This window comes from Desmodus rotundus, chromosome 5 (assembly GCF_022682495.2).
Source record: "Desmodus rotundus isolate HL8 chromosome 5, HLdesRot8A.1, whole genome shotgun sequence".
In the NCBI taxonomy this organism is placed as follows: Eukaryota; Metazoa; Chordata; class Mammalia; order Chiroptera; family Phyllostomidae; genus Desmodus; species Desmodus rotundus.
In genome coordinates this window covers 799,373-825,431 of record NC_071391.1, presented here as the reverse complement: position 1 = coordinate 825,431, position 26,059 = coordinate 799,373, and the positions used below count along the sequence as shown (strand labels likewise).

At 66.7% G+C, this 26,059-nt stretch overlaps 1 protein-coding gene across 3 annotated transcripts; it reads right to left on the bottom strand.

The window, feature by feature from the left end:
- Positions 1-953: 953 nt before the first annotated feature.
- Positions 954-24,282, bottom strand: MUC5AC (mucin 5AC, oligomeric mucus/gel-forming). Of its 3 annotated transcripts, none has more exons than XM_053924121.1 (48): positions 24,190-24,282; positions 22,441-22,500; positions 21,947-22,208; positions 21,545-21,659; positions 21,162-21,252; positions 19,792-19,907; positions 19,455-19,671; positions 19,232-19,357; positions 18,903-19,020; positions 18,574-18,712; positions 18,283-18,393; positions 17,785-17,854; positions 17,573-17,710; positions 17,311-17,475; positions 16,938-17,032; positions 16,443-16,569; positions 16,023-16,278; positions 15,874-15,926; positions 15,418-15,518; positions 15,086-15,237; positions 14,759-14,897; positions 14,538-14,651; positions 14,276-14,455; positions 13,229-13,468; positions 12,895-13,051; positions 12,332-12,460; positions 11,997-12,159; positions 11,614-11,657; positions 11,332-11,520; positions 7,775-10,750; positions 7,386-7,594; positions 6,892-7,066; positions 6,422-6,672; positions 6,139-6,322; positions 5,623-5,830; positions 5,154-5,332; positions 4,863-4,950; positions 4,656-4,759; positions 4,477-4,508; positions 3,764-3,935; positions 3,394-3,495; positions 3,161-3,198; positions 2,831-2,953; positions 2,650-2,748; positions 2,184-2,303; positions 1,943-2,006; positions 1,736-1,850; positions 954-1,521 (listed from the first exon to the last, which is right to left on the bottom strand). In XM_053924121.1, exons 1-48 carry the CDS (start codon positions 24,260-24,262, stop codon positions 1,290-1,292), a joined length of 9,411 nt encoding a protein of 3,136 aa, XP_053780096.1. In that variant the 5' UTR covers positions 24,263-24,282; the 3' UTR covers positions 954-1,289. The 3 variants fall into 3 exon arrangements, with proteins under 3 accessions (XP_053780096.1, XP_053780098.1, XP_053780097.1); XM_053924123.1 differs by having other exon boundaries at positions 954-1,248; XM_053924122.1 differs by having other exon boundaries at positions 16,110-16,278.
- Between the last annotated feature and the right edge of the window lie 1,777 nt (positions 24,283-26,059).

The window sequence follows — 26,059 nt, the reverse complement described above, 5'->3', positions numbered from 1 at the left end:
ACCCCGAACCCCAGGCCAAGCCAGAGGTGCGCGGGCCACGGTGCTGCCCCCCGAGGTGGCCCAATCCTGGGGGTGGAAGGTTGGCCCTGTGGCCACAATCCCACCTTGCAGGGTGGGGCTGGTTTTTGCCACCAACGCAGTGTGACTTTGGGGACAGAGCCCTGGGCATCGATTCCAGGTGCTGAGACTGGGAACCACCACCAGACGTGGGGACATGGGGCCAGCTTCCTGCCCCAGGCTGCTGACCTCCAGCTGCTGTGCCCGGGCCTCAGCTTCCCTTTGTGAGACTGGGGAAGACATGTGCTTGGACATCACCCTCCACCCAGAGTCCACTCCTGGTTCCTCAGCCCCTGCCCGGTGTCCACAGGACCCTGAGCCCCAAGACGTCCCCCGGTGGCCAGAACTGCCCAGCCTGCCAGCCCCTGGTCCCATCCACATCCAGCCCAGGTGGTGGCCCAGCAGTGTGGGGCTCAGCAGTCTGAGGCCGGCTCTGAGCAGCCCTCCCCATGCCTGGGTACCCCCCACTGCCATTACTGCACAGGACCAGCCTGGCTCTGGGGCTGACCTTGGCTTCCCTGTGCCCCCACCCTCTGCTCCCTCTGTCTGGGTGATGGGCGCCCTCCACGCCCCCCTGCCCTCCCCAGTGCAGCCTGTGGCATATGTGGCTGGGGGTGTCTAGGGCTCCCTGGGGCCTCCACTGAAGGGGGACAGGCTTTAGCACGTGGGCGTTCTCAGGGCGGGGCTAGGCTTGCAGGCCGAATGGGGGCAGTGACAGGGCCTCTGCAGGGGGCGTTCTCGGAGCGCCTGCGTGAGCACACAGGTGCACTCACACGCACGCACACACAGCTGGGCTCCGGTGTGATGGGAGAGCCCGAAAGGCACAACTCCCTCCCCCACTCCCTCCCTCGGTCCTGGGTTTTATGGATGAGCTTAAAAATCACACAGACCAGGACTTGCAAAACACTCCGCGTGTATTTCTGTAACAGCTGGCCCCTCCCGAGGCCCAGGTGGAGGAGAAGTGGGGCTCTGCCTCCTGGCAGCTGGCCAGCAGCCGATCCTGTGTCCAGGTGACTGGCATGGACGAGACCCCACGCGGAGCTGATGTCTGGGCGGGGCGGCTGGACCCATGGCCAAAGGAGCCCCTGCCCCCCCACCCCGTCTAGGCGCCAGACAGGGAAAGGGGCTGGACAGTTCATCCTGGGCTCGGCCCCCCAGCCCGGGGCTCAGGCTGCTGCCTTGGAAGCCAGACTGCGGGGAATGAAGAGGGATCTGTCAGGAGGGGCGGCCCATCAGGCTGCGGGCAAGGCCCGGGCCCCGCGGCTCCAGCGCTGGCGCTGGCCGAGGAGGTCGCCGCCGAGGGTGTCGCAGTGCAGGCCTGCGCAGCCGCACTCCTCCACCTGGGTGTAGCTGAAGGCCCGGCTGGAGCCGTCGGCGCAGCGCAGAGTCACGGTCCTGGGCGAGGCCCGCAGCTCCCGGCAGCAGCTACAGTGATGCTCCAGCTGCCCGGCCGCCAGGGAGAACCTGCAGGCAGGGCCGCTCAGCGCCGGGCCCCCCGCCCCGCTCAGGCCAGGGGCACTCCACACAGGCCCAGGGCCTCAGTTTCACCGAGAGCCCAGCCAGACCCTCGCTGGCCCCTCCCCGCCCAGGGCCCTCGGGGGCTGAGTTGCTGCTTCCCCCTCCTGTCCCGCCCCTTGTCTGCCAACACTGCAGCCTATGCAGGGGGGGGGGCACATACACGGTGGTGGTGCCCCCGCAGCTGCCCTGGCAGTAGGCCAGGCGCACCGGCCCCGGGGAGCTGCAGCCCTGCACGCGGATGACCTCCAGCTTGTGGTAGACAGCGCAGGTGGACCCTGGGGAGGGGCGTGCGGGGGGGGGGGGGGGGTCAGGATCGGCCAGTGCTCGCCGAGGCGCCCTCCCCACCCCCACAGACAGGCCCACTCACTGTTCTGGGTTTGGCCTTCAGGACAGGACAGGCAGCAGCCATCCTCGCTCAGCCAAGCCTGGTCCTGGGCCCACAAGGGGGGGGGGGCGGTGGGCGTTAGTGCTGAATTGGTCCACGCAGAAGAGGGCAACAGGGACGCAGGGCCAGGCTCGGCGTGGAGCAAGACAGCGGCGCCATTGCTGGCCCTGCGTGCTGCCCCCGTACACTCTGGGCAAGGCTGGGCCGGGCTCTTGGGACTTACCGCCGGGCAGGTGAGCGAGGGGCATGTCTTCTTCACGGTCACCACCGTGAGCCCGTCCCGGTATTTCTCACACTTGTGGGTCTCACAGCGGTTCCCAGCGTCCGACCAGGACTCACCAGGCTGGAGGGGTCGGGGCCAGCAGGTGAGTCCATCCCCAAGAGCAGGGGTGGGTGCCACGTCTGTCTGCCCTTACTCTGTGGCTCCCGAAGGGGCCCCCCCTCCCCACTTGCCTGCCTCTGCCAGGAGCACGCCCTGCAGTGACATCTCTCTCGGGCCCTGACACCCCGGGGCCCCTCCCGCTCAGCCCATCACTGTCCCCACAAGGTGGTCCCCACAGGCTGAGGTGGGCCTGGCCAGAGCCTGGCATCCCTGGGGCCCCTAGGGTGCCTTTGTCCCCAGCCAGTCAGAGGGCAGCAGTGTCCTGCCCAGCCCGGGACTCCCGCAAGGCCCCACCGGCACCACTCACCTGGAAGAGGTGGGCAGAGCCATCGCTGGCGTTCATGACGCAGGCCACCTGCACGCAGGACCCGCAGCAGCGTCTGCTCTGCGCCCGGTACTCGAAGCCCTACGGGAGGGGTGGACGTGCGCCTGAGCCCTGTGGGTGCTGCGTGGGGAGCTCAGGCGTGGGGGCAGCAGCGGGCACTCACCATAGGGCAGAGGGTGCTGCAGGTCTCGGTCTCACAGCTGATCCTGAAGGCGTCCACCTGGAGGCCACTGGGCACCTCACACCTGCATGTCTCGCAGAGGCTCGAGGAGACCACGGCGCCGGGCTGCGGGGTCAGGGCGGCCAGCATCAGCGAGCAGGCGTCCAGTCAGCCCAGACAGCCCCTCCACACCTGGGGGACCTTCCCAGCCCCCCACCCCCGTGACCCTTCTCAGGGACACAGCCTCTGTGGAGGTCACATCTCCGGAGTCTGGGCTGGGGGCCTTATCATGTTCAGACCAGAGCGGGGACCCGACCCCCAGCCCGTTCTCACCTGGTACAAGGTGCCATTCACACTGCAGACTGTCCAGCCTGTGTGGGAGGAGCAGAGGCCTGCAGACCCGCCCTCGGTGCCCACCGCCCCCACCCTCACCCCCTCCGCCCCCCTGCCCCCACAGCCGCGCTGCCCAGCCTCCTGCGCACAGGCAGTGCCCACGCTCCCAGTGGCCCCTCCGAGCTGCACCCCGAGCGAGGCTGGGTCCCCAGGGCCGCTGGCGGGACACTCACTGCACTTCTGGCTCGGGCAGCAGGCCCCCTCCTCATGGTTCACGGTCTGCCGGGAACCCTCGGGGCAGCCCGCAAGCGCTGGGCAGTAGCTGGCATTGCAGGCTGCGGGTGGTGCGGTGCATACAAAGAGGCACTCAGACTTGAGTGTTGTCCCCAGGGCTCTCCAGGGAACACGGCCGCCCCCCCAGGAGAGGCTCCCAGCCAGCCCGGTACACCCACTGGAGACACCGATGAGGCCACAGCAGGGGCAGGGGCTGCCCTGTCCTCCTTGGTTATGTCCCCAGCTGCCAGCCCTGAGGTGGCCTGTGTGTGGCCCTTGGCAGATGTGAGGGGAGCAGCCTGCCCCCCGCCCCGCCAGCCCAGGGCTCACCACAGGTGTACTGGGGGCAGCACTGGCCGGCCTGGGGGGCCTCAGGCACAGGCACGAACCCGGGCTCCAGGCAGGCGGGGGGCAGGGGGCAGGGCTGGCGCCGGCAGCTCATGGTCCACGTGCTGCCCTCACAGGTACATTCCTGGCAGTCGAAGGTGACCGTGTGGCCCAGCTGCAAGGGAGGCACAGGGAGCCCGGCCCTGCATCACCTGCCTGTCCCAGAGGCAGCTCCAGAGGCTGGGATGCAGGGGAACCTGAGGGAAGGGGCTTTAAAAGGGCGGCAAGTCTCCCTGGCCAGTGTGGCTCAGCGGATTGGGTGCTGGCCTGCAAACCAAAGAGTTGTCGGTTCGATTCCCAGTCAGGGCACATGCCTGGGTTGTGGGCCAGATCCCCACTAGGGGGCGCATGAGAGGCAACCACACATTGATGTTTCTCTTTCTCCCTCCCTTCCTCTCCCTCTAAAAATAAAGTTTTTAAAAACAACTGGGGACAGGAAGTGCCTGTGGCCCCCAGGGGCCAGTAGGAGGGTGGGCAGGTGGCTGTGTGGGTGACCAGCCCCTGACTTCATTGTCTTAGCAGAGCAGGAGGGTCCCCATATAGGGCCAGGCCTCCTGGGTACCTGCACACAGAAGCCTCCCCAGATCTGCTGGGACAGTCGTGCCCTTGTCCCCGGGGCTGAGAGGAAGCCCTGCCGCCCAGCGGGCCACACTCACCTCCACAGGCTCCCCATGGGGCCCCAGGCACCCTGGAGGGACAGAGGCCAAGGTCACTGCTGGGCAGCCATGGCCCACCCGGCCTTCAGGTCAGGACCGTGGGCCCAGCAGCCCCCAAAAGCTTGTTCAGGCAGAGGGCTCCCCCACCGCACTACCCCAAGGCCACCGTGGGAACGTACTAGGGCAGCCCGCGTGCACACAGACTTCCGTGTCTGGGCTGAAGAGCGTCATGCCCTCCGGACAGAAGCAGCCTTCTGTGATGGGGCTGATGTCCTCAAGGGGCCTGCAGGGAAGCAGAGGGTCAGCCTGGCCCCTGTGCCCTCCGGGGCAGGGAGAGGCCACCCTGGGGGCTCTGGGGGCGATGGGAGGGAGGGGCAGGCACATACTCGAGGCTGGTGCTGTCACCCCCGTAGCAGTAGGGGGGGTTGGAGGGGCCGCAGGGCCGGTACTCCTTGTCAGCAGGGCAGGTGAAGGCTGCAGGGGAGAGAAGCCGCACCTGAGGGGAGGGCTCCAGCCAGGGGTGATGTCCAGGCCACCCTCTGGGGTGCCTGCTGGTCGCCTACAGCCAGGAAGCCCCTCCTGTCCGCCCTGGAGCCAGTGTGCTCTGGCCCTGGGGTCCGCCCTCTTCCGCCCCCCAGGGAACCCGCCCCTGCTGCTGCGGGGAGGTGGGCACTCACGGCAGGTGTGGTTGGTCTGGCCCCTCCAGTCGACGCACAGGCCGCGGGCCGCGCACAGTGAGGCGTACAGCTCCAGACCGGCACACGCCACGTGCAGCTCGCTCATATGGCACCGGTCGAACACGCAGCCCTCGTAGTATGGCCTCGGGGGGATCACGGCGTGGCACGGCTTGAAGGCGCTGTAGCACAAGGACGCACGGGGTCCTGGGGCAGCCCTGCGCCGGCCAGTAGCCCAGGAGTCCCCCGGGGAGGTCCCGAGGGAGGGATCCAGCCGCTGAGCCGGCCCCTGGGCCCCGTGCCCTGGGGCCTGGACCATCTGGCGGAGGCGGGGCCCTGTCTCTTTGCACATTCCCACTGGATTCCCTGCACCCTCCCAGCCTGGGGGAGGACCACTTCGCCCAGACCCCCGCCCAGGCTGCAGCAGAGCAGTCTCCCCGCCTCCCCATGCCCAGCACTCCCAGAACCTCACTCGCTCAGAATCAGCTGGCAGATGGGCGAGGGTGGGCAGGGGGTGGGCGGGGTCGTGGGCCCGCCTGCAGGGGGCACCTGGGGTGGCCCATGGCAGGACGGCTGGTTGGGGTTGGTCACCTTCCAGTGACGGGACATGTCGGAGCAGGAGGCCACCACCGCCCCCCCGGGGAGACGGCACTCATCCTTGCGGTCGTCCGTGCAGGTGCCTGGCGGGGGGCGGGAGTCGGGCAGCTGGGACGGCGGAGCCACGCCCCCCATCCTCTAGGCCTGGTATCCCCAGGCTGCACTCCATGGGTCCCCTGACCTCCCTGTGCTTCCCACCCCCGGGAAGCTGGACCCTCGCGGGTGGACAGGTGTGGGCCTTGGGTGTCCCTGCAGGCCCCGGGGCTCCGGCCCCCCACCCAGGTACTCGCCAAGGCCGGTGGTCCTCCCACTGGACACTCGCAGTGACATTTAGTGACCAGGGACCCGGCAGGCGTTTGAGGGGCGGACAGGGGCCTGGCGCGGGGCTCACCGCACTGCCCCTCCGTGTTGTTAGCGAACTTGCTGAAGGGCACCGCCACGGAGAAGATCAGGCCGCTGAACATGACCTGGACGCCGATCTCGGGGATGCTCGCGTACATCTTGATGCCGACCTGGGAGACCACGATGCCGTCCCTCCCGAAGCCGGGCCCGACCACCTTGCTGTTGAAGAGGATCTAGACGCAGCGGCAGGCCGGGAGGAAACAGGAGGGCGGGCCGTCAGCCGCCGCCCGCGTCCCCTGCCCACCCCCGCAACCTGGGCGGGGGCGCCCCACCTCATTGGTCATCACCCCGCGGACGGGCTTGCGGGTCAGCACAACGCGGTCCTGCCCGTACTCCACGATGATGGCCTGCAGGCAGGACAGCCGGTCCTCGGAGTCGCAGAAGTAGTTGTCGATGAGCACACGGAAGTGGCCGTACACAGGCACGATCTGCCGCACCAGCACGTACGTGCAGTTGTCCAGGAAGGTGTAGTAGGTGCCGTCAAAGGTGATGTAGTGCGGGTCGCCCCAGCCGCTGCACACACCTGTGCGCGGGAGGGGGGCTCACGCGGGCCGCCCCGCCGGGCTCCTGGTCTCCCGTCCCGCCCCTCATCAGCCTCTCCCAACGGAACCTTCCGCTGCACAGGGCGGACGGTGCCAGCGCTGTTGTTGGGCGGTCCTTTTGCCGACCTGCCTGAGTGCCCCCCACCCCCGCCCCCAGCCGGGCCCCGCCCCCGCCAGGCCCCGCCCCACTCTCGGCTCACACTGGCACTGATAGTGCTGGCAGCAGCCGTCCTCGTCGGCCACCTTCACGGCAGGGTAGCCGTTGGCGCAGGTGGGCTCCTGCACCTGCGGGCACGGGCGCGGCTGCAGGGTGATGACGTTGTTGCCCTCGCAGGTGGCCTGAGAGCAGTTGGGCATGGCCCAGGTCTCTCCTCTCTGTAGAAGCAAAGACAGCTGAGGTGCCACCCACCGGCTGCCCGGGTACGCCCCTCAGGGCCCCGGCCTGTGACGCTGTGACCCCACACACCCTCTCCAGCTATCCAGCGTGTCCAGAGCATCGACCACGCACACTGGTCCCCTGTCACCCACAGCCAGGGGAGTCTCAGCTTGGGCCCCACTGCCGACCACCAGGCCACACCCCAGGGTTCAGCCTGCAAAGCCCAGTGTCACTCACTGAAGCCAAGGCCTACTGGAAGGAGCCTGGGGTCTCAGATATGCCCTGGGGCCCCCACAAAAGGCAGGAAGGGGATGTTACCATTCTTGGGGGGACTGCGCTGGGGCACCCCTGTGTAGTGACAGGCACCGGGACCGAAGGGGAGGATCCAGGCGTCAAGGTCGAGGGTGTGGGCAGCGCCGGGCTGGTGGGGCAGGTGGGCTCAGTCTGCCTCACCACGTGGCAGTCCAGGCTGCACACAGCGTAGTAGCAGTGGCCCGAGAGGTCGGCCTCCTGGTATATGATGGACCCTGCACGGCAACGGGATGGGTCAGCAGCGCAGGGGCCTCCCCACCAGACGTCAATGGCATGAATCCCCGTGACGTCTACAGCCCCGCTCCAGTCAGAGACAGACGCCCGCCCCATCCCCCACGGCCCCAGGAGGAGGGGTGCCCGGGACAGACGCACAGACCACCACACACGCCACCCACCGGCAGGGTAGAGCCTGTCAGACGCGCTGCAGTAGCACGTCGGGGTGGGTGGCGCTGACGAGCTGGCAGTGGTCACAGTGAGAACTCTGGAGGTGGGCTCGGAGGTGGGCAGGGAGGTCGCAGACGAAGTCCTAGAGGGAGTCTCCGAGGTCAGAAGGCAGCCCTCCCGGGGCTCACAGCAGAGCACGCGCACCTGGTAGTTGAGGCACATCTTGAAGGCGCCCTCCTGGTCGCGGTTGCGGCACACCAGGCCCACATCGGGGCTGCACCGCACCACCTGGCCCACACGCTCCATGCTGACCCCGGGGTGGTTCTCGGCTCGGCACTCCAGGTGAGTGATGTACTCCAGGTGGCCGCAAATTTTCTCTCCACTCCTGACGATGTTGCTGTAGGTTTCCAGGTCTCCTCCCTGGGGCCCGGGGGATGGGAAGTCCACGTCAAACCACTTGGTCCACGTGCACTGTGGCTGGCAGGGGTTGGTCCTGGGCGTGGAGTGGGTGTGGGCAGGTGCAGAAACAGAGGTTGAGCTGGGTTGTGGCACAAATACTGTGCTGATCTCTGGCACAAAGCCTGTGCTAGATTGTGGTGGAGAGGTTGTGCTGGTTTTGGGCACAGAGGTTGAGCTGGTTTTAGGCACAGAGGTTGAGCTGGGTTTTGGCACAGAGGTTGAGCTGGTCTCTGGAGCTGATGTGCTGGGTTTGGGCACAGGTACTGTGCTGGTTTTTGGCACAGAGGTTGAGCTGGTTTTAGGCACAGAGGTTATGCTGCTCTCTGGTGCAGAGGTTTTGCTGGTTTCTGACACAGCGGTTGAGCTGGGCTTTGGCACAGAGGTTGAGCTTGGTTTTGGCACAGATTCTGTGCTGGATTTTGGCACAGAGGTTGAGCTGGTTTTAGGCACAGAGGTTATGCTGCTTTCTGGTGCAGAGGTTTTGCTGGTTTCTGACACAGCAGTTGAGCTGGGCTTTGGCACAGAGGTTGAGCTTGGTTTTGGCACAGATTCTGTACTGGATTTTGGCACAGAGGTTGAGCTGGTTTTAGGCACAGAGGTTATGCTGCTTTCTGGTGCAGAGGTTTTGCTGGTTTCTGACACAGCGGTTGAGCTGGGCTTTGGCACAGAGGTTGAGCTTGGTTTTGGCACAGATTCTGTGCTGGTTTTAGGCACAGAGGTTGAGCTGGGTTTTGGCACAGATACTGTGCTGGATTTTGGCACAGAGGTTATGCTGCTTTCTGGTGCAGAGGTTTTGCTGGTTTCTGACACAGAGGTTGTGCTGGGCTTTGGCACAGAGGTTGTGCTGGGCTTTGGCACAGAGGTTTTCCTTGTTGTGGCCACATGGGAAGTGGTCTCAGCTGTACTAGTGATGCTCACACTTGGGGTGCTAGGTACTGTGACTGGTTGGTAGGTGGGGCAGCCCTCCCGGGGCTCACAGCAGAGCACGCGCACCTGGTAGTTGAGGCACATCTTGAAGGCGCCCTCCTGGTCGCGGTTGCGGCACACCAGGCCCACATCGGGGCTGCACCGCACCACCTGGCCCACACGCTCCATGCTGACCCCGGGGTGGTTCTCGGCTCGGCACTCCAGGTGAGTGATGTACTCTGGGCGGCCGCAAATTTTCTCTCCACTGCTGATGATGTTGCTGTAGGTTTCCAGGTCTCCTCCCTGGGGCCCGGGGGATGGGAAGTCCACGTCAAACCACTTGGTCCACGTGCACTGTGGCTGGCAGGAGGTGGTCCCAGGTGATGTGACGTGTGTGCTGGGCATGATTTTGGTTGCTGGGGGTACATGCACTGAGCTGCCACTCCTGTGCTGTGTGGAGGCCTCCCGGGTTCCCGTGGTCCGAGTGGCCTGTGACCGGATTCTGGCTCCATGTGGAGTCGAGGGCGTGGTCTCTGGTGTCACGGAGGCGGCCGTGAGCCTGCACACGTCCACCCACTCGCAGCACTGGATCTGGATCTGGTAGTTGTAGCAGATCGGGGGCCGCTGGTCCCGGTTCCGGCACACCAGGCCCACGCTGGTGTCACAGAGCACGTTTTGCCCCAGCTCCTCCAGCGACCTGCTGGGGAAGCTCACCGCCCTGCAGCCCACCTGGCGGGGCCTCTCACAGAACTTATACCCCTTGGATCTCAGATTCTGGAAAGTGTCAAAATCTCCACCATCAATACCAGCCTCGGGGTAGCTGCCATCAATCCAGCCAGTCCAGCTGCAGAACTCCTGTGCGCAGGAGATCGGGCTGGGTGCCGGCGAGGTGGGCTGGCCGGGGCCCTTGGAGGGCCCGGGAGCAGCGCTCGACCCTGACCCCGACCCCAAGGTTGTCGTCATAGCGGTTGTTGAAACTGACACTGTGCTGAGGGTGGAGAGAGTTGTTTTCACAGGTGTGGGGGCCCCGGGGGCAGGGGTCATGTGAGTGTGAGGGGAGGTGCTTGGGTTGGCTGTGGTGACGCGGGCTGTGCTCCCTGCCTGCGTGGATGTGGCCCCTGGGGTGGTGCTGCGGGCTGTGCGTGGGGTGGTCGGGGCTGGACCGCTGGAGGTGGGGCAGGCCCGGGGAACGCAGCACAGGACCCTGATCTGGTAGTTGTCGCAGAGCCCCGAAGCCTGGTCCCTGTTGTAACAGGTCAGCCCCGCCGTCAGGGTGCACTCCACACGCAGTCCCAGGTCCTGGAGCGGCGCTCCAGGGGCATCCTCCACTCGGCATTCCACTGCCCTCGGCGCTTGGCACATGTGGTACCCATGGGCCCGGAGGTTGTCCAGCGTGTCGAAGTCACCGCTCTCGATGCCCCTTCCTGGTCGGCTGACGTCCAGCCATGGTGACCACTGGCAGTCCTCCCCACAGCCTGGGTGGGGGCCGACAGAGGCCGTCGAAGGCTGCGGCCTGGGGGACGTGCCTGCGGCTGTGGACGGTGCTCTGCTCAGAGAGCCCGTGGGCACCGGGCTCGTGGCAGGGCTGGGGAGTGTGCTGGGCCGGCCTGGGGAGCTCGCGGCTGAGGCAGAAGGGGCGGCAGAGGGGCCGGGTGTCAGGGGCCGGCCCTCCCTTGGGGCCTTCAGGCCCTGCACATTGACCCTGTCCTTGCCCCCCGCCTGTCAGCCGCCTGGGGTTTCACCACATCAGGCTGCCCATCTGTGTCCCTGACGGGCGCCCAGTCCCCGGGATGCACCCCGCACGCAGCTGCTGTGGCACGCACAGCCTCCAATAAATAGACAGATGGATCCCACTGAAGGGAAGCCTGCTCCCACGCACCCCCAGGGTGGAATCTGGATGTGTGGTCCTGAGTGCAGAGTTCCGGTGACTCTCTTCTCTTGGGGGGGACCTCTGAGAAGTTCCTGACATCCCCAGAGTCGAGGGAGGGCTGCGGTGATGAGGCAGCAGACTTCCAGATGCCCCCCTCCCAGCTGGCCTGGGGCGCCTCTGCTGGCAGCCACTGCCTGGGGGACACCGGACCATCCAGAGAGACCCAGGGGGCCACCTCTTTGCAGCTGCAAGGTGGCTGCCCTCCACTCGCTCCTGGGACCCCCCGTCCCGATCAGTTCTTGGGGAGATGGGCAGCCCTGCGCATCTGCCTACCAATTGGCAACGTGGAGAAGGAGAAGGTGGTGGTGGGGGCGGGGGTGCTGGGGCCACAGGCGTGGACCCTCCTCTCGATGGTGCCGTTGGCCCCACAGCGGGCAGAGATACAGCCCCCCATGCCGTCTGTCGTGTGGTAGATGACGTCCCCTGGACGGAAGTGCTGCCCACCATAGGTGCAGACGCAGGCTGTGGGGAACAGAGCAGCCTGGCAGGTCAGGGGCCTGGGGCACAGGAGGGCGCCCCGAGACCCCGGACCCGAGGAAGGCCCCCAACGCTTACCTTCAGCTTCGTAGGTACACTGCACCCCGCTCTCGGTGCAGACACTGCAGCAAAGGAGGAAGGTGAGTCGAATTTGCAGGGTGCCCGGGCGGGGGTGGGGGTGAGTCAGGCAGCAGCCGCCCCACAGGGGTGCCCTGGGAGCCTGTGGTCACACTCTACCAATCCGTGACCAGCGGGCCCCACACTGATGACAGCTTCTTCTCTGGGACAGCTGTCTGGGGCCCTGGGGGCTCGGCTCAGTCCCCCGCCCCACCCGTCCCCTTCCAGGCCACCACCCTGTCTGGCAACTGGGAGGCCCCTCAGGAAACCCAGGCCGCAGGGACCCCTCCCGGCCCTCTGGCGAATGCCCCGAGCTCCCGGCTCCCCGCCACGGAGTCGCTCACCAGGAGTAGCAGTTCTCGTCCGAGGGCACTGCCACGCCTGGCCAGTACCACCTGCCCTGGACCTGGCAGGGCGGCGGGGGGGGCGGGGACGGGCAGGCAGCCACACACAGCATGCTGTCCTCATCGAAGATGGGGGCCTCCGCGGGGCACCTGGGGTAGCAGCCTGCAGCCAGAGGGGCCTGAGTCCCAGCCGGACGAGCTGCCAGCCGCCTCACCCAGCCCTGGCCCCCCCCACCGCCACACCACAGGGAATGCCAGGAAGCACCGCACAGGCACCGCGAGAGGCCGGGAAGAGCTCAGCCCGCCACGGGTCCCAGGGCCCCAGGACGGCCCACCTTCCAGGCCGTGGGTGTGGTGCCGGCACTGGCCGCGGGGGTTCCGGCAGGTCCGAAGGCAGGGCGCCCCACAGGGCTGGTAGTGCCACTCGCACTCCCCGCGGGGGTTGTAGTAGTCACAGAACAGGGCTGCGGGGCAAGGCCACGCTCAGCCGGCCAGCTTGCAGCCGGGTACCTGCCCCATAGGAGCCCCAGGGAAGCACCCTGGAGGGGCAGCCTGGGCCCCGAGCCAGCCCCCGTGCACCCCGATCCTTCACCAAGTCTTGTGGGCTGTCCCTCCCATAACTCTGCATGAGGCCTTGGAGGGCGTGGAGCCAGAATTCTGGGGCTCAGGTGGGCAGCTGGGCGGTTGGCCGGCTGAGGGTCTGGCCGCAGCAGCTCCCCAGCTCTGACGGCCTCTGGCCAAACCGTCTGTGCTGGATGGGGGTCGGGGTGGGGCTCTGTGGACCCTTCGGTTCCAGAAAGTTCTACCACGCCTGCCATGTCTCCGTCAGCAACACAACCCTTCGTTCTCCTTTCAAAGCCCCCCCCCCCCCGACCCGTGGGAGAGCGAGGGCACTCACGGCAGACGTCGGGGCTGCGCCAGGACACGCACACGCCCGCCTCGCGGCAGGCCTGGGCGTAGGCGGCCACGGCCGTGCAGAAACACTCGCAGTCGCCGCCCGAGTCGCAGGCACAGGCGTCGCTCACGCAGGCCTCGTAGTACTTGGTGGGGTCGACCTGGGGGCCGAGGGCGGGGGGCCCTGCTCATGCTCGGTGGTCAGTGCGGAGAAGATTGTCCGTCCACCGAGGCCCAGCCCAGGCCAGATTCAGCTTCCTCTCGGAGGGAAGGAGGCCACCCCACCCGCCAGCCCTCAACCCCAGCTCCCTCACCCAGAGCCACTGCCCGCCCCCCACCTGAGAACGGCAGGCCTCGAAGGGGGCGCTGTTGATGAGGCTACACTGCTTCTGCGCCCAGGACTTGCGGTAGGGGTTGGCGGTGCAGGGGTCCCTGGGGGCCGGGGCATCCGGGCAGGACGGGGAGGATTTCCAGCTGTTGCCAAACTCCAGAGCGTCGCCCACCACGGACTGGCTCCGAGTGGTGAAGTCGTTGAGGGCGTTGTCGTCGAAGTTCCCGCACAGCCCGCAGACCCTCCCCTGCCGTCGCAGAGAGTGGGGGTGGGGGGCAGCTCAGGGCAAGCCCAGGAGGGGCCAGAGCCCCCTTCCCTGCCCCCTGGCCCCTGGCCCCTGCCCCCTGGCCCCTGGCCCCCACCCTCTCCCAGGAGGAGGAGGGGCCGCCTGAGGGTGAGCGCAGCCATTGGCCGCCGTGCGGTACCCCGGCCTCTCCTGGAGGAGACGGGAGGCGAGGTGCTGGCAGGGCGGGGCCAGGCGCCCCTCTGTGAGGCTCTATGGGGGCCTTTCAGGTGCTGACCGGGGTGCTGACCCCGGGACCCGTGGGCGTGGCCCTAGGTGGAAACAGGGTCTCTGCCAAGAAGAAGTAAAGAGGAAGGGGTCCCGGACTGGGTGGGCGGATCTAGTGGCTGGTGTCCGGGGGCGAGGATAGGAGCACACAGACACGCGTGCCGACCAGTTACGTGCTCACGGGGACGCAGGTAGGGGTGCTGCAGCCACCAGCCTGGGGCGCCAGTGGCCCCAGAAGCTGGAAGAGGCAGGAAGGAGGCTCCCCGGGGGAGCCAGCCCTGTGGCACTGGGACTGGACTTCTGGGTCCAGATGGAGTGTCAGGGTTGTCCCGGCAGCCATGGGACCCTGACACCACGGCACAGCGCCTCCTACTGGCCTCCTCCCTGCAGGGGTGCCAGGCCACCCCCTCCTCTCTCTCCGTCCCTGCCTGTCCCTCTCGGTCTTCGTCGCTCTCTATCTCTCTGTCCTTCTCCCTAGCCCCACACCCCCCGATTCCCGCATGGTCTGGGGTGAGGGCAGTGGCAGGCGGGGCAGAGCCTCACCTTGAACTCGGGGCTGAGTCTGAGGAAGATACTGGTCTTCTTGTCCCACAGCAGCACCAGGCCAGCCTCAGTGTCCACCACCAGGTAGATGCCCACCTGGCGAATGGCGTAAGGCGCCTCCTGGCCCGCTGCCTTCTGGGTCACCTCCACTTTCCCGTCACTCAGCACCAGCTCGTGGCTCTGCACAGAGAGGGAAGGGGTCCCTCAGGGCCTGGGAGGACCCCAGGCCACCTCCCGAGGGGTCCGCCCTCCCCCCACTCACCCCCAGGAAGATCCTGACGGCCTTGGAGCAGGTGGTCCCCGTGGTGCCGCAGGGGACGTTCTCGGTGACGACGCGGAAGGCGTCCTGGGAACTGCCGTTCCCACCACAGTGGTCCTGTGGGGACAAGGCGGCCCACTCACCTTCCCGAGCGGAGGCCCAGCAGGCTGCGGTGGGTGGCGCTGCAGGCCCTCCAGGAGGGTGGGGGGACGCGGTGACCACACCTGGACCAGCGTGTACTCGCAGTCCCCGTTGAAGCTGTAGCGCTGCCCGTCGAAGGTGAGGTAGTGGCCGTCCCCATAGGCAGCACAGGTGGCCAGGCAGGGCTTGCCCGTGCACTGCCATTTCCGGCTTTGACAGGTGCTGGGGGCAGGGGCACCAGTCAGGCCAGAGCCAGACTGGGCGGGGGCCAGGCGCCCCTCCCAGAGGCTCCAAGGGGGCCTTCCAGGCGCCGACTGGGGTGCGGTCTCGGGCCTAAGGCCTCGCCAACTGGGGCGCAGCACCCACTGCAGGAGTCCCCCCCGGTTGGGGCCCCCCGAGATGCCGCATACCAGGTGTTGCAGCCCACCCGGATGGCCTGGCCAGCCCAGTAGCTGGCCTCGTTGTGCAGGCAGGGGCAGTCGGCCGCAGCAATGCAGCCACCTTCGCCGTCGGCCACCAGCCCGTCGGGACACACACAGCCGGGCACGCACTGGGGGCTGTACTGCGGGCGGACAGACACCTCAGGGGGCGGGTCCTGCGCCCACCCAGGTGGCCTCTGGAGGGCCCCAGGGACAGCAGGCCCAACCGCTCTCAGGCAGGGGTCTCCACGGGGGCCCAGGAGGGGCGAGTGGGCATGGGGTTGCTGGTGGCTGGTGGGGCCACGGGGTCGTGGGGCACTCACGCAGTCCATGTCCAGGGTGTGGCAGCTCTTCTGGCAGCCGGCCCCGGTGGCCCCCGCGGAGGCGTTGCGGCAGTCCGCGTAGACCATGGGCGGGGCGCAGGCTGCGGGAGGAGGGCCGCTGAGGGGCTGCCCCTCCCAGGCCTGCTCTGAGGGACACACGTGTGTTTCCCTTCGCCCCAGTCCGCAGTGTGTGCACACACGTGTTTGTCACGTGCATGTGCGGTGGTGTGTGCACAGCATGTGTTTGTGCGCCCCTGTGCATGTTTGGCTTGTGTGTGCCACGTGTGTGCCCACAGCCCCCCGCACCCCCCTCGCTGAGCCCAGAGAGCAGAGGCTGCCGGGCGGAGATGCTGACGTCCACCCCACCCCTCACGGACTTGTGGGCATCTACCTTTGATGCTTCGCAGGGAAAAAACGGAGGCCCCTCCCTGTCTCCCTCCCTGCCCCCCAACTCACCTGGGTCAGGGGTGTGGCCTCCGATGCAGGTCAGTGTGCCCTTAGTGCAGGTGCTGGGGGAGAGGGTGGTCAGAGCGGCCTGTCCTGCCCCCCTTGCCCCCCATCCCCGCCCCTCCTGCCCCTGCCCCTCCCGTCTGCAGGGCTCCTACCAGACAGCCCCTCGCTGGTGCACAGACTCCCCGTTGGGGATCACCGAGGCCCCGTGGTAGCAGGGACAGCTGGTGGCTGGCACACACTTGCCCGTGTTGTCCAGGAAGGTGCCATGGGGGCAGGTGCAGCCGTCCACGGGCACGAAGCTTATGCTGCAGGTGGGGTCCTCGTTGCTCAGGGCCCGGCAGGTGGGCTGGCAGGTGCTGACGTGCTCGTGGTAGGCCATCGACTTGGGGCAGTTTTCCATGGGCTTTGCTGGGAGACATCAGGAAGGGGGTGGCACTCAGGACAGAGTGGCCGTCCCCGGGCCCCCTGGCTCCCCGTCTCTACCAGGCCCGCCCTTCTGGGAAGATCCAGGGGCTCCCTGGCCTCGGTGCAGGGGTCAGGGGCCCATGGAAGTCGCCTGGCCGCACACTCACTGCAGACGCCAGCCCTCCAGCCGCTGAGCAGCACGCCCCGGGCGGCGCAGGCGCGGACGTAGGAGGACAGGGCGGCACACAAGCAGTCCTCGCTCCTCTCGCAGTTGCAGGTGTCGAACAGGCAGTTCTGGGACGGGGCGTCGTGTCAGGGAGCGTCCCCCACACGGCCGCCCCAGCCTCCTCCGGGACCCTCCCTCCACAGAACCTGTGCAGAGCCGAGGCCCTTGGGCCCTGGTCTCCAGGACCTGACGCGTCCAGCCCTGCCCATCAGCTTCAGCCACCCAAGTACCTCGGCCACAGCTGAGTCTCAGCCAGAGGCTCAGAGGGACTCAGGTGCACATGGTGAGAGTCTGAAGGAAGGGGGACCGGGGAAGCCAGGAGACGGGCCAGCCCCAGACCCTGGCCATGGTCCTGCAGACCGCACTGGGCCCTGCCGGGTGCCCAGTGGGTGGCCATGCGGCCAAGGGGCGGGGTGGGGCAGGTAGGCGGCGTTACCGAGTAGTAGGTGCCAGGGCTCACTGCGGCGTGGCACCGGGTGAAGGGGCCTTGCGGGTCTGTCAGCCGTGAGCACCAATGCTGAGCGTACTTCTCTGTGGACAGAGGACGGAGGGCGTCGGGGGGCAGCCAGGGAACCTCCCTTTCACCCTGGACTCCCCACCTGCCGCTGTGAGCAGGCCCCCAGGCTCCTACCGGACGCCACCAGCCTCCCGTTCCTTTTCATCCGAACTCACCATAGCCGAAATGGATACACCTATTGGTGAGTTGCGGGTGAGTCACCACCCGGTGACCCCCCTCAGGACTGGGTGGATGGCTGGAGGCCAGGCCTAGAGCTTCCTGGCCCAGGAGGCAGGCGGGTGCGCCCACATACCGTTCTCCACGCTGAGGGCGCAGGGGTCCTCGAAGCTGTTCCTGACGTTGGGGCAGGCGGCCTGAGTCTTCCAGGTGTTGGCGAAGGCGGCGGCTGTGCCCTCCACCACGCCGCTGAGGGTCCGGAAGTCGTCGGCCTGGTTCTGGTTGAAGTTCCCACAGAGGCCTGGGGGCGTGGAGACAGGAAGGGCCCATGAGACCCATGAGACCCGGCCGCCAAGGGTGGGCTCCGGCACCTGGGGTGAGGGGATGGTGCCTCTTACCGCAGGTCAGCCCCCGGAGCTCGGGCGCCAGCCTCAGAAAGACCTGCATGGTGGGCACCAGCTGCACGTCCACCTGCAGGCCCAGGTTGGTCTGGGCGATGACGAAGAAGGTGGAGGGTCTGAAGACTGTGATGTTGGCTGCGGACAAGGGGAAGGGGTCTCAGTGACGTCCTAGGGCCAGGGCGCCCGGGGTGCGGGGCCAGCATCCTCACCTGCCGAGACGGGCAGCTGTGTGTAGACCTGGTCCACAAACACCTCCCCGCCGGCCTGGACTGTGACAACCTGGGGGCAGCAGGCACGTTGGCAGCAGGCTCTGCAGAGCTGCCGGTTCCCCCGCCTCCCCCGGAGGCTGTCAGTCCTGCCCGGGAGACCCCTGCCCCGTGAGGAGGAGCCGAGGACCGGTGGCCCGCATCCACGGGGCCCGTGCTCGTCCCAAGTTCTCCTCTGAGGACCAAGGACTGGGGAGGGTTTTAATCGTGTAAAAGCCGACGCGATTTTGTGAAACAGAGAAGCTCCCACCCGCTTCATGGGCCCTGCGGCCTGCCTGAGCAGCTCCTCTGGGGACGTCCACCGGGAAGACCCACAGAGCTGGACGCAGAGAATGAGTGGAAGGGTCCTGGGGCCTCACCTGGCGCTTGCTGTCCACGCCTGGGCCACGGTCCCTGGCCGGGAGGCCGCCCCCCCTGCCCCCAGCCCCAGGCTCCACTCACCGTCCGCCCCCCGCCCAGGCTCAGAGTCAGGCTCCTCAGGCAGGTCTCGCTGTCCGTCAGCCCACACCTGCGCAGCTCGGCCAGCACGGCGAAGGCGCTGCCGCTGCCGTGCTGCAGTGGACAGGTCCTCAGGCCCCGCCCAGCCTGCCGCTGCCCGCCCCGCCCCCGCCCACCCCGGAAACCCTGTGGAGGACCAGGCTCAGGGACCCCGGGTGGCCACCGCTGCACGCAGCCCAGGCAGGGGGCGGGCTGGGAGTGCACCCACTGCCGGATGCTGCCCGGGAAGCGCACCTTGGCCAGCACGTAGCTGCAGTCCCCGTGCACCGTGTAGGGCTTCTCGTCGAACGTGGAGAAGTGGGCGCCTCCCAGCACCGAGCAGGTGCCTGGGCATGGGACCTCCCGGCAGCTCCACCGGCCTCCAGAGCAGGTACTGAGAGCAGGGGGAGGCCCTGGGTCCAAGCCCCACCCCCCTTCCCCCGGCCTGCTCCCCCACCCCCTCATCACCTCACAGCGGAGGTAGGTCTGGGAGCCTCTGCTGGGGCCCCGGGTGTCAGGTGTCGGAGCAGGAGCCCTCCCAAGGCTCATCTGGGGGGACGGGAGGGTGGGGCTTGGGGTCCTACCAGGTGGTGCAGTCTGTGGAGTAGACGGCCCCCGCAGCGTAGGTGACTCCGTTGTGTGCACAGGGACACTGAGACACAGGGACACAGCCCGTCTGGCCAATGTCATCGAGCACCATCCCTGCAGAGGCGGGCGGTCTGTGTGGCAAGTGCTGGGTGGGCTGAGTCCACCGTGTGAGCATGTGGGGGGATCAGGCCTCCTGCCCCTGGCGGTCCTGCCCCGCAGGGGCTCCTCAGACCCCGGGCCGGGGTTCACGATGGGCGGGGTCAGGGTGGAGGGCAGCAGTGCCATCCGCCTGGGGGTCAGCGCTGGGGAGAGGGCCCTGTCTCACCCTCGGGGCAGAAGCAGCCGGCCACGCAGTGGTCCTCGCAAGCCTGAGAGTGCTCCAGGTTGGAGCAGGTGTCGGCGCAGGGCGAGCCACACTCTCGGTACAGCATGTTGCGGGGGCACGTCTGGGCTGCAGGCAGGAGGGTGGGGCCCACGTCACCTGCTACCCCTGCCTCAGGGCCCGTGGTGGGACAGCAGGGCATGGCAGGGGCCGAGGGGACACTCACGGCAGAGGCCTGGGCCCCGCCAGTCCAGGGGCAGCCCTCCAGCGTGGGCGCACTGGCGGGAGTACTCGGCGAGCGTGTTGCAGGTGCAGCTGGTGAGGTCGGTGGTGTGCCGGCAGAGGCAGAGGTCTTGCTGGCAGGCCTGCACGTAGCTGCTGGTGTCCACCAGGGGGCGGCAGCCCAGGAACCGCTCGCTGAGCAGCAGCTCCTCGCAGAGGCCCTGGGCAGAGTGGGGGTGGCTGAGTCCGGGCTCTCAAGGCCGCTGGGTTCACCATCTACCCCCTACAGCCCCGTGAGTAGGACCCCCGCCTCACCCCGGCCCGTCCACGCTGGGGCTTACCAAGCCGGTGGAGCAGCCCGTCACGGGCGTGGGGACAGGGACGGGGTCCTGGCACAGCTCCGTGGGGCCGTCCATCTTCTGCAGGCTCCCGAATTCGATGGGGCTCAGCCTGGTGCCTGCGGGAAGCACAGAGCCGGGCTCTTCAGGTTCCTGGTGCGCCCTCGCCACCCTTGGAGCCTGAGGTGGCCCAGCTCCACCCGCCGCCCCCTCCCACGCTGCCAGGCTAAGCCAAAGCTCCACGGGACGTCTGGGGGTCTGAAGGGAAGTGAGGAGCCTCCGGGCACAGGGCTGAGGCTAGCACACATCCCAGAGGGCGGGAGGGTGACCCTGAGCTCCTGCCAGCCTTCAGGGCCCGGCCTCCCTGGCCAGGGCCACTGGACGCATGAGCAGGCTGGGTCCCCCAGGGCTGGAAGCCCCTCGTGGGTGGGATTCATGGGCCCAGCAGAGGGGACCTGGGGATTGCGCAAGTTGCACAAAAGGCCACAGCTTGGTGGCAAAGACTCAAAGACAAAGAGCAGTCACAAGGTCTAACTTCAGGGGAGGGGATGTGTCCAGGGGCTGCCCGCTTCCCGGAGCAGCCTGGCTGAGACAGAGGACCTGCCGCTGCCCTGTGGAGAGTGCGCTCTGTGCCAGAACTGTGCAGGCGTGTGTGAGTGCGAGTGTGCACACTGGAATCGCCTGAGTGTGAGTGGGTGTATCTGGATAGGTGCGTGCACAGCTGAGTGCTGGTCCGTGTGCATGTGTGCACACATGTGGTCAGCTGTGTGCTGGTTTGCATGTGTGTGTGTGCATGTGTTCACAGCTGTGTGCAGGTCTGCATGTGTGTGCACATGTTCACAGCTGTGTGCAGGTCTGTGTGCATGTGTGCACATGTATGGTCAGGTGTGCATGCCTGTGTGCACATGTTCACAGCCGTGTGCTGGTCTCTCCCTGTGTGTGTGCATGTGTGCACAGCTGTGTGCAGGTCTGCATGCCTGTGTGCACATGTGTGCGGCTGTGTGCGGGTCTGCATGCATGTGCGCATGTGTGGTCAGGTCTGCATGCCTGTGTGCACATGTTCACAGCTATGTGCGGGTCTGCGTGCATATGTGTGTGGGGGGCAGCTGTGTGCGGGTCTGCATGCATGTGTGCACATGTGCACAGCCGTGTGCTGGTCTGCATGTGTGTGTGCACGTGTGTGGTCGGGTCCGCATGCCTGTGTGCACATGTTCACAGCCGTGTGCTGGTCTGTGTGCGTGTGTGCACGTGTGTAGGCAGCTGCATGCAGGTGCAGGTTCTCCCACGTTGGGGACATCTGACTCGGCACCCGCCTTGCAGGGGTGCAGGGGACAGAGCGGGAGCAGACGGGCGCCAGCCGCGCCAGGGCTCACCGCGGGAGAAGAACTCATTGAAGGCGGGGACACCGTTGAAGTCTCCACAGAGCCCGCAGGTCTGGTTGGCGTATTTGATGTCCAGCTCGAGCTGGAACGAGAGGACCCGTCAGGCATCTGGCCCACCGGGACGCCCCAGGCAGAAAGGGCAGATGAAGTGTGGATGCTGGATGCCTCATCTGAGGGTGCGCTGGGGCTGCCCAGGGAGACCTGGACCGTGGACGTCCCCAAGCTGTCCACAGACACAAGACCCCAAGCAGGGCCTGTCCTGAGGGGGACGCCGTGCGGGGCAGGGTCTGACCTTCCCACCCACCCTCGCCCCGGTCCCTGCCCCTCTGGGGGCAGCTGCCAGGCTGCAGGCCCCCCAACACCTCCAGACCCACCAGGAGGCTGTCGTCCTGATTCCACATGAAGACCAGGCCGAGCCTGGCCGACACCTGCAGGCAGCCGATGCTGTGCTCAACAAGGACGCCGGGCTGGCTGAAGGGCAGCTGGGTCCTGCGGAGAGCGGCCCACGGAGACACAAGGGGTGTGTGAGGGCGGGGCAGCAGAGGGTCCCCACGGCCAAGGACAGGACAAGGTCACCATACCAGGGACAGTGCCAGTGAGTGTGACAAGGACAGGCCCCAGAGCTCTGCAAGGGGACTGCTCAGGGACAGCCAGGAGCCCAGGGGGCCAAGCTCAGGGCCTGGGGCACACCCCACCCAGCTGCACTCTCGGGGGACCCCACGCCCCTCCCACGACCACCCGGAAACGCCCCAGGCCATCCAGAGGCCCCGACTCACGGGCGGCCGTTGACCAGGACAGAGTCCTTGGTCAGCTCGAGGACCATGCCGTTGAGCTTCATGGTGACCTTGGTCAGTGTGGTGGTGTTGGACTCCTGGGCACGGCGGAGCTGGACGTTGAAGTCCTCGTAGGCGGCCCCGCAGTGTGCAGAGAAGACGTAGTTACAGCGGCCGGGGAAGCGGAAGATGTCGCCGTCAAAGGTCTTGTAGTGGAAGTTGCCCCAGGTGCTGCACACCCGCCCGTTGTGGGCGGGGTTCTGGGCTGCGAGGAGAGCACCAGCCCTGCTGAGGGCGCCCCCACCCGCACCCCACATGCCTGAGCCTGGATGTGCTGCCGCCGAGGGCGGGCGTGTGGGGAGGTCCTGCCAGGACCCAGGTGGCGCTTTCCAACACTTGGTCCACGTCCACCCAGACGGGGCCCCCAGGTCTGAGGGAGGAGGACCCTAAACGCAGGCCCCTCAGCCTAGCCTCGCGTGGGGGGTGGTCTCACTCACCTCGCACCACAGCAGTGGTCTTCAGAGGTGGGAGGATGGTCACCCCGAGGAGTGGGTCACCTGTGGGAACAGAGGTACCGATGCACAGCCGCTCACTCCCGCCCCCACTGCCCGGCACAGTGCTGGTGGGGTGGGGAGTTTCTGCACCCCGCAAATGTTGCCTCCCAAGCCTGTGGATTCCGCCTGGTCCGGCCTCCCTGCCTGTCCGGCACCCACACTTGGGCAGCAGAGGCACTGGCCCACCAGGCAGCTCTCCCCCCGACCTTCAGGTCCCCTCAGCCATCGCCCAGGCCACCGGGGTGGTCAGCGCTTGTGCCCGCCTGGCCTAGAAGGCCTTTTGCACCCAGAATCTCAACAATGCCAGAATCTGCACCCGCGGCTGGAGACAGTCCCACGGGAGCTGAGGGCAGGGCAGGCGAGCTCCCAGGGAGCCCTTGGGGGAGGTGCCCCTCGCCACCCGCCTCTCCCAGAGCGGAGAGGACCGCCGTGCGGCGGGCACAGAGACCCCCCGGAGGGGCCACCTGCCAGCCCCACCTCCAGATGAGAGGTGGAGCTCAGCGACCAGTCTCAACAGGGAGACGGGGGGGGGGCACGCGAGGACTCAGTGGGCCCACCAGCCCCCTCTGCAGTGCGATGGGGAGATGGCAAACGGCCTGCAGGTGACCAACGGTGCCGTGCATGTGGGGGTGTCCCCCAGGCCCCAAGTCCTGGCCCCTTGGTGGAGCTGGCTAGGGAGCACCCCAGGCGAGTGGCCCCTCAAGGACTGCCAGCTGGGGCGCGTGGGGCAGCTGTGACAGCTGGGCGCCCAGGGGGCGGGAGGGAGCAGCGGGTGCTCCTCGCTGGGCTCCGCGGGTCTGTGTGGGGCCCAGCCTGTGGGAAGAGGACAGGCAGGGCCTGAGCGGGGGCAGGGGGCACTCGGAGGGGCTTCCCTTTGCGTGGAGCTGCGGGAGCTGGGAGCATTGCCCAGACCCACAGCTGAGTCACGACCCTTCTCGAGCAGCCCCTCAGCTGGGCCCATGAGCGTCTGGGGGGTCCCCGGCCCCGACCTGCTCTCTTCAGGGCCATCCACTCATTCACAATGAGTGTCCACCACGGGCCAGGCCCCCATGTCCCAGCTTGCAACGAGGGACAAAATGGGCAGCAGCCACCGGGTGCTGCAGCCTCTGAAGGGTCATTTGGTAAAAGGCAGGGGTCCCGACAGCTTGTCAGGAGGCCACCAGTGCTCTGCAGGAACACTCGCAGCAGGCTGGGGACCTGGGGGTTCAGAGTGGGGAGGGGCTTTCTCTAACTGGGGTGCTAAGGGCCACTGAGCAGGAGGCCAGGGCAGGCCCAAGGGATGGCTGTGTGGGCCCCAAGGACACCCCAAGAACCCTGAGGCTGACCTCTGGGGTCCTTAGAGGCAAGCCAGCGCGGCAGGAGAGTCACCAGGCCCAACCCTGGGACCCTGAAGGTGAGGATGGGGTCAGGGGCCGGGGGCCGCAAGCTGTGAGCCGCAGAGGGGCAGAGGAGCCGAGACATGTGGGTCAGGGACTGCCCACTGCAGGGTGGGCTGCGGCTGCCCCCCTCAGGCCCCCTGCGGCCCCGAAGCCCCACCCCCCACCCCAGGAGCTGGAGCAGGGCAGGGCCTCTCCATGCCTGGGAGCTGCTCACGGACACACTCAGCTTGTCCGGAGCCAGACCAGGCTACCCTGGACTCAGAGGGGCAGGGGCGCTGTGGCCAGCGGGAGGAGCTGGCGGAACGAACCTCACCTGGGTGCTGGGCGCAGGCCAGGGTGAGGACCAGGGCCCAGAGAGCAGCCACCTCCCTGCAGCCGACACCCATGGTGCAGAGGAAGGGGAGAAGCCCAGCGGCCGCCTCTGAGGAGGGACCCGAGTCGGCAGGAGGCTTTTGTAGCCCTAGAGCTGGCCACAGCCCTGGTGACCTCACCTGGGCGGGAGGGGTGGGCCCTGCTCCTCTCATCCAGGTAAACAGTGGGTGCTGGCTTTGGGCTGGCTAGTAGCCGGAGCCAGGCAGAACTGAGCCTGTGTGCCAGGTGGGGGCGGGCTTCCTGAGGGCTCCCCACATCCTGGTCCCAGGTGTCTTCCTGCTGGATGCCCCCCTGAGATTTTCTCTGGGCATGCATCCATGCAGCCAGCCCCCGTGATTGCTGGTGCCCAGAGAGGCCGTGGGTCTCCTCACTGGGGCCAGCCTCGGCCTCACTGCAGACAGGCTTGGGGGTGGCCCCCCAGGGACAGCGCCCCCCTCACTGTGCAGCCCCAGCCCTGTGCTGCTTCGGCCCCTGGTCAGGCCCCTGGTCTGGCTCCTGGCCCCACACAGGTGATGGGCAGCTCAGCCCACATGTGGGCTTGTGGTTGTGAGGGGCTAGAGTGTCTGTGCCCACCTGGCAGGGAGATGCCCACACACCATCCCCGCGGGTCCTTGCCCTGATGGGCCCCGGCAGGGAAGGCACCCTAGTGCAGGTCGCCTGGCCCCTGCCCGGGGTGTGAGCACCGCATGGGGCTGGAGCCAGGCTTCCCTTCCTGCACAGCCGCACACCCTGTCAAGGTGGGGGACTGCCCACAGGTAGGCCTGACCCAGAGGCCCTGCCTAGGGAGGGGAAGCAGGTCAGGGAGTGGGGGCAGCTGGGCTGGGGGCTGGGATCTGAGAGGCCTGAAAGCTGTTCTGATAATCTGCTTCCCATTCTCTGAGGGCCTGTCCCAATGTCCTCTGGTCACATGGTTCCCTGTGTCTGAGCCATCCCTGCCCCAAGCCCTGACTTGGCCATGGTACCTGTGAGAGAGAACTGCTCACGTGTCCAGGAGTGAATGAATGAATGAGTGCATGAGTGAATGAATAAGTGAGTGAGCTAATGAGTGAATGAGTGAATGAATGAGTGAGTGCATGAATGAGTGAGTGAGTGAATAAGTGGTGAATGAATGAGTGAGTGAGTGAATAAGTGGTGAATGAATGAGTGAGTGAGTGAATGAGGGAATGAGTAAGTGAATGAATGAATGAATGCAAGAGTGAGTGAATGAATGTGTGAGTGAATGAGTGAGTGAGTGAATGAGTGAATGAATGAATGAGTGCAAGAGTGAGTGGTGAATGAGTGAGTGCATGAATGAATGAGTGAGTAAATGAATGAGTGAGTGAGTGAATGAGTGAGTAAATGAATGAGTGAGTGAATGAGTGAGTGAGTGAATGAGTAAGTGGTGAATGAATGAATGAATGAATGAGTGCAAGAGTGAGTGGTGAATGAATAAGTGAATGAACGAGTGAATGAGTGAGTAAATGAATGAGTTAGTGAGTGAATGAATGAGTGAATTAGTGAGTTCATGAATGAGTGAGTGAATGAGTGAGTGAGTGAATGAGTGAGGAGAACAATGAGTGACCACCCAGCAGAAGGGGCACAAGCAGGGTCAGGGGACTGAGCTGGAATCCCTGCCTGGCCTCAATCCCTGCCTGGACTCCTGGTGCTGAGCAGCACAGAGGTGAGTCCTCAGGGGCAGGCAAGTGAATAGGTCTGGGTGTTGGGGAACCAGCGCCTGGGGGAGGCTCGAGGGCATGCAGGCAGGGCCAGGACCCAGGCCGCGGGGAGCATGAGTGACAAGGGCCAGTCCTCGCACCCCAGAAAGGCCAGGA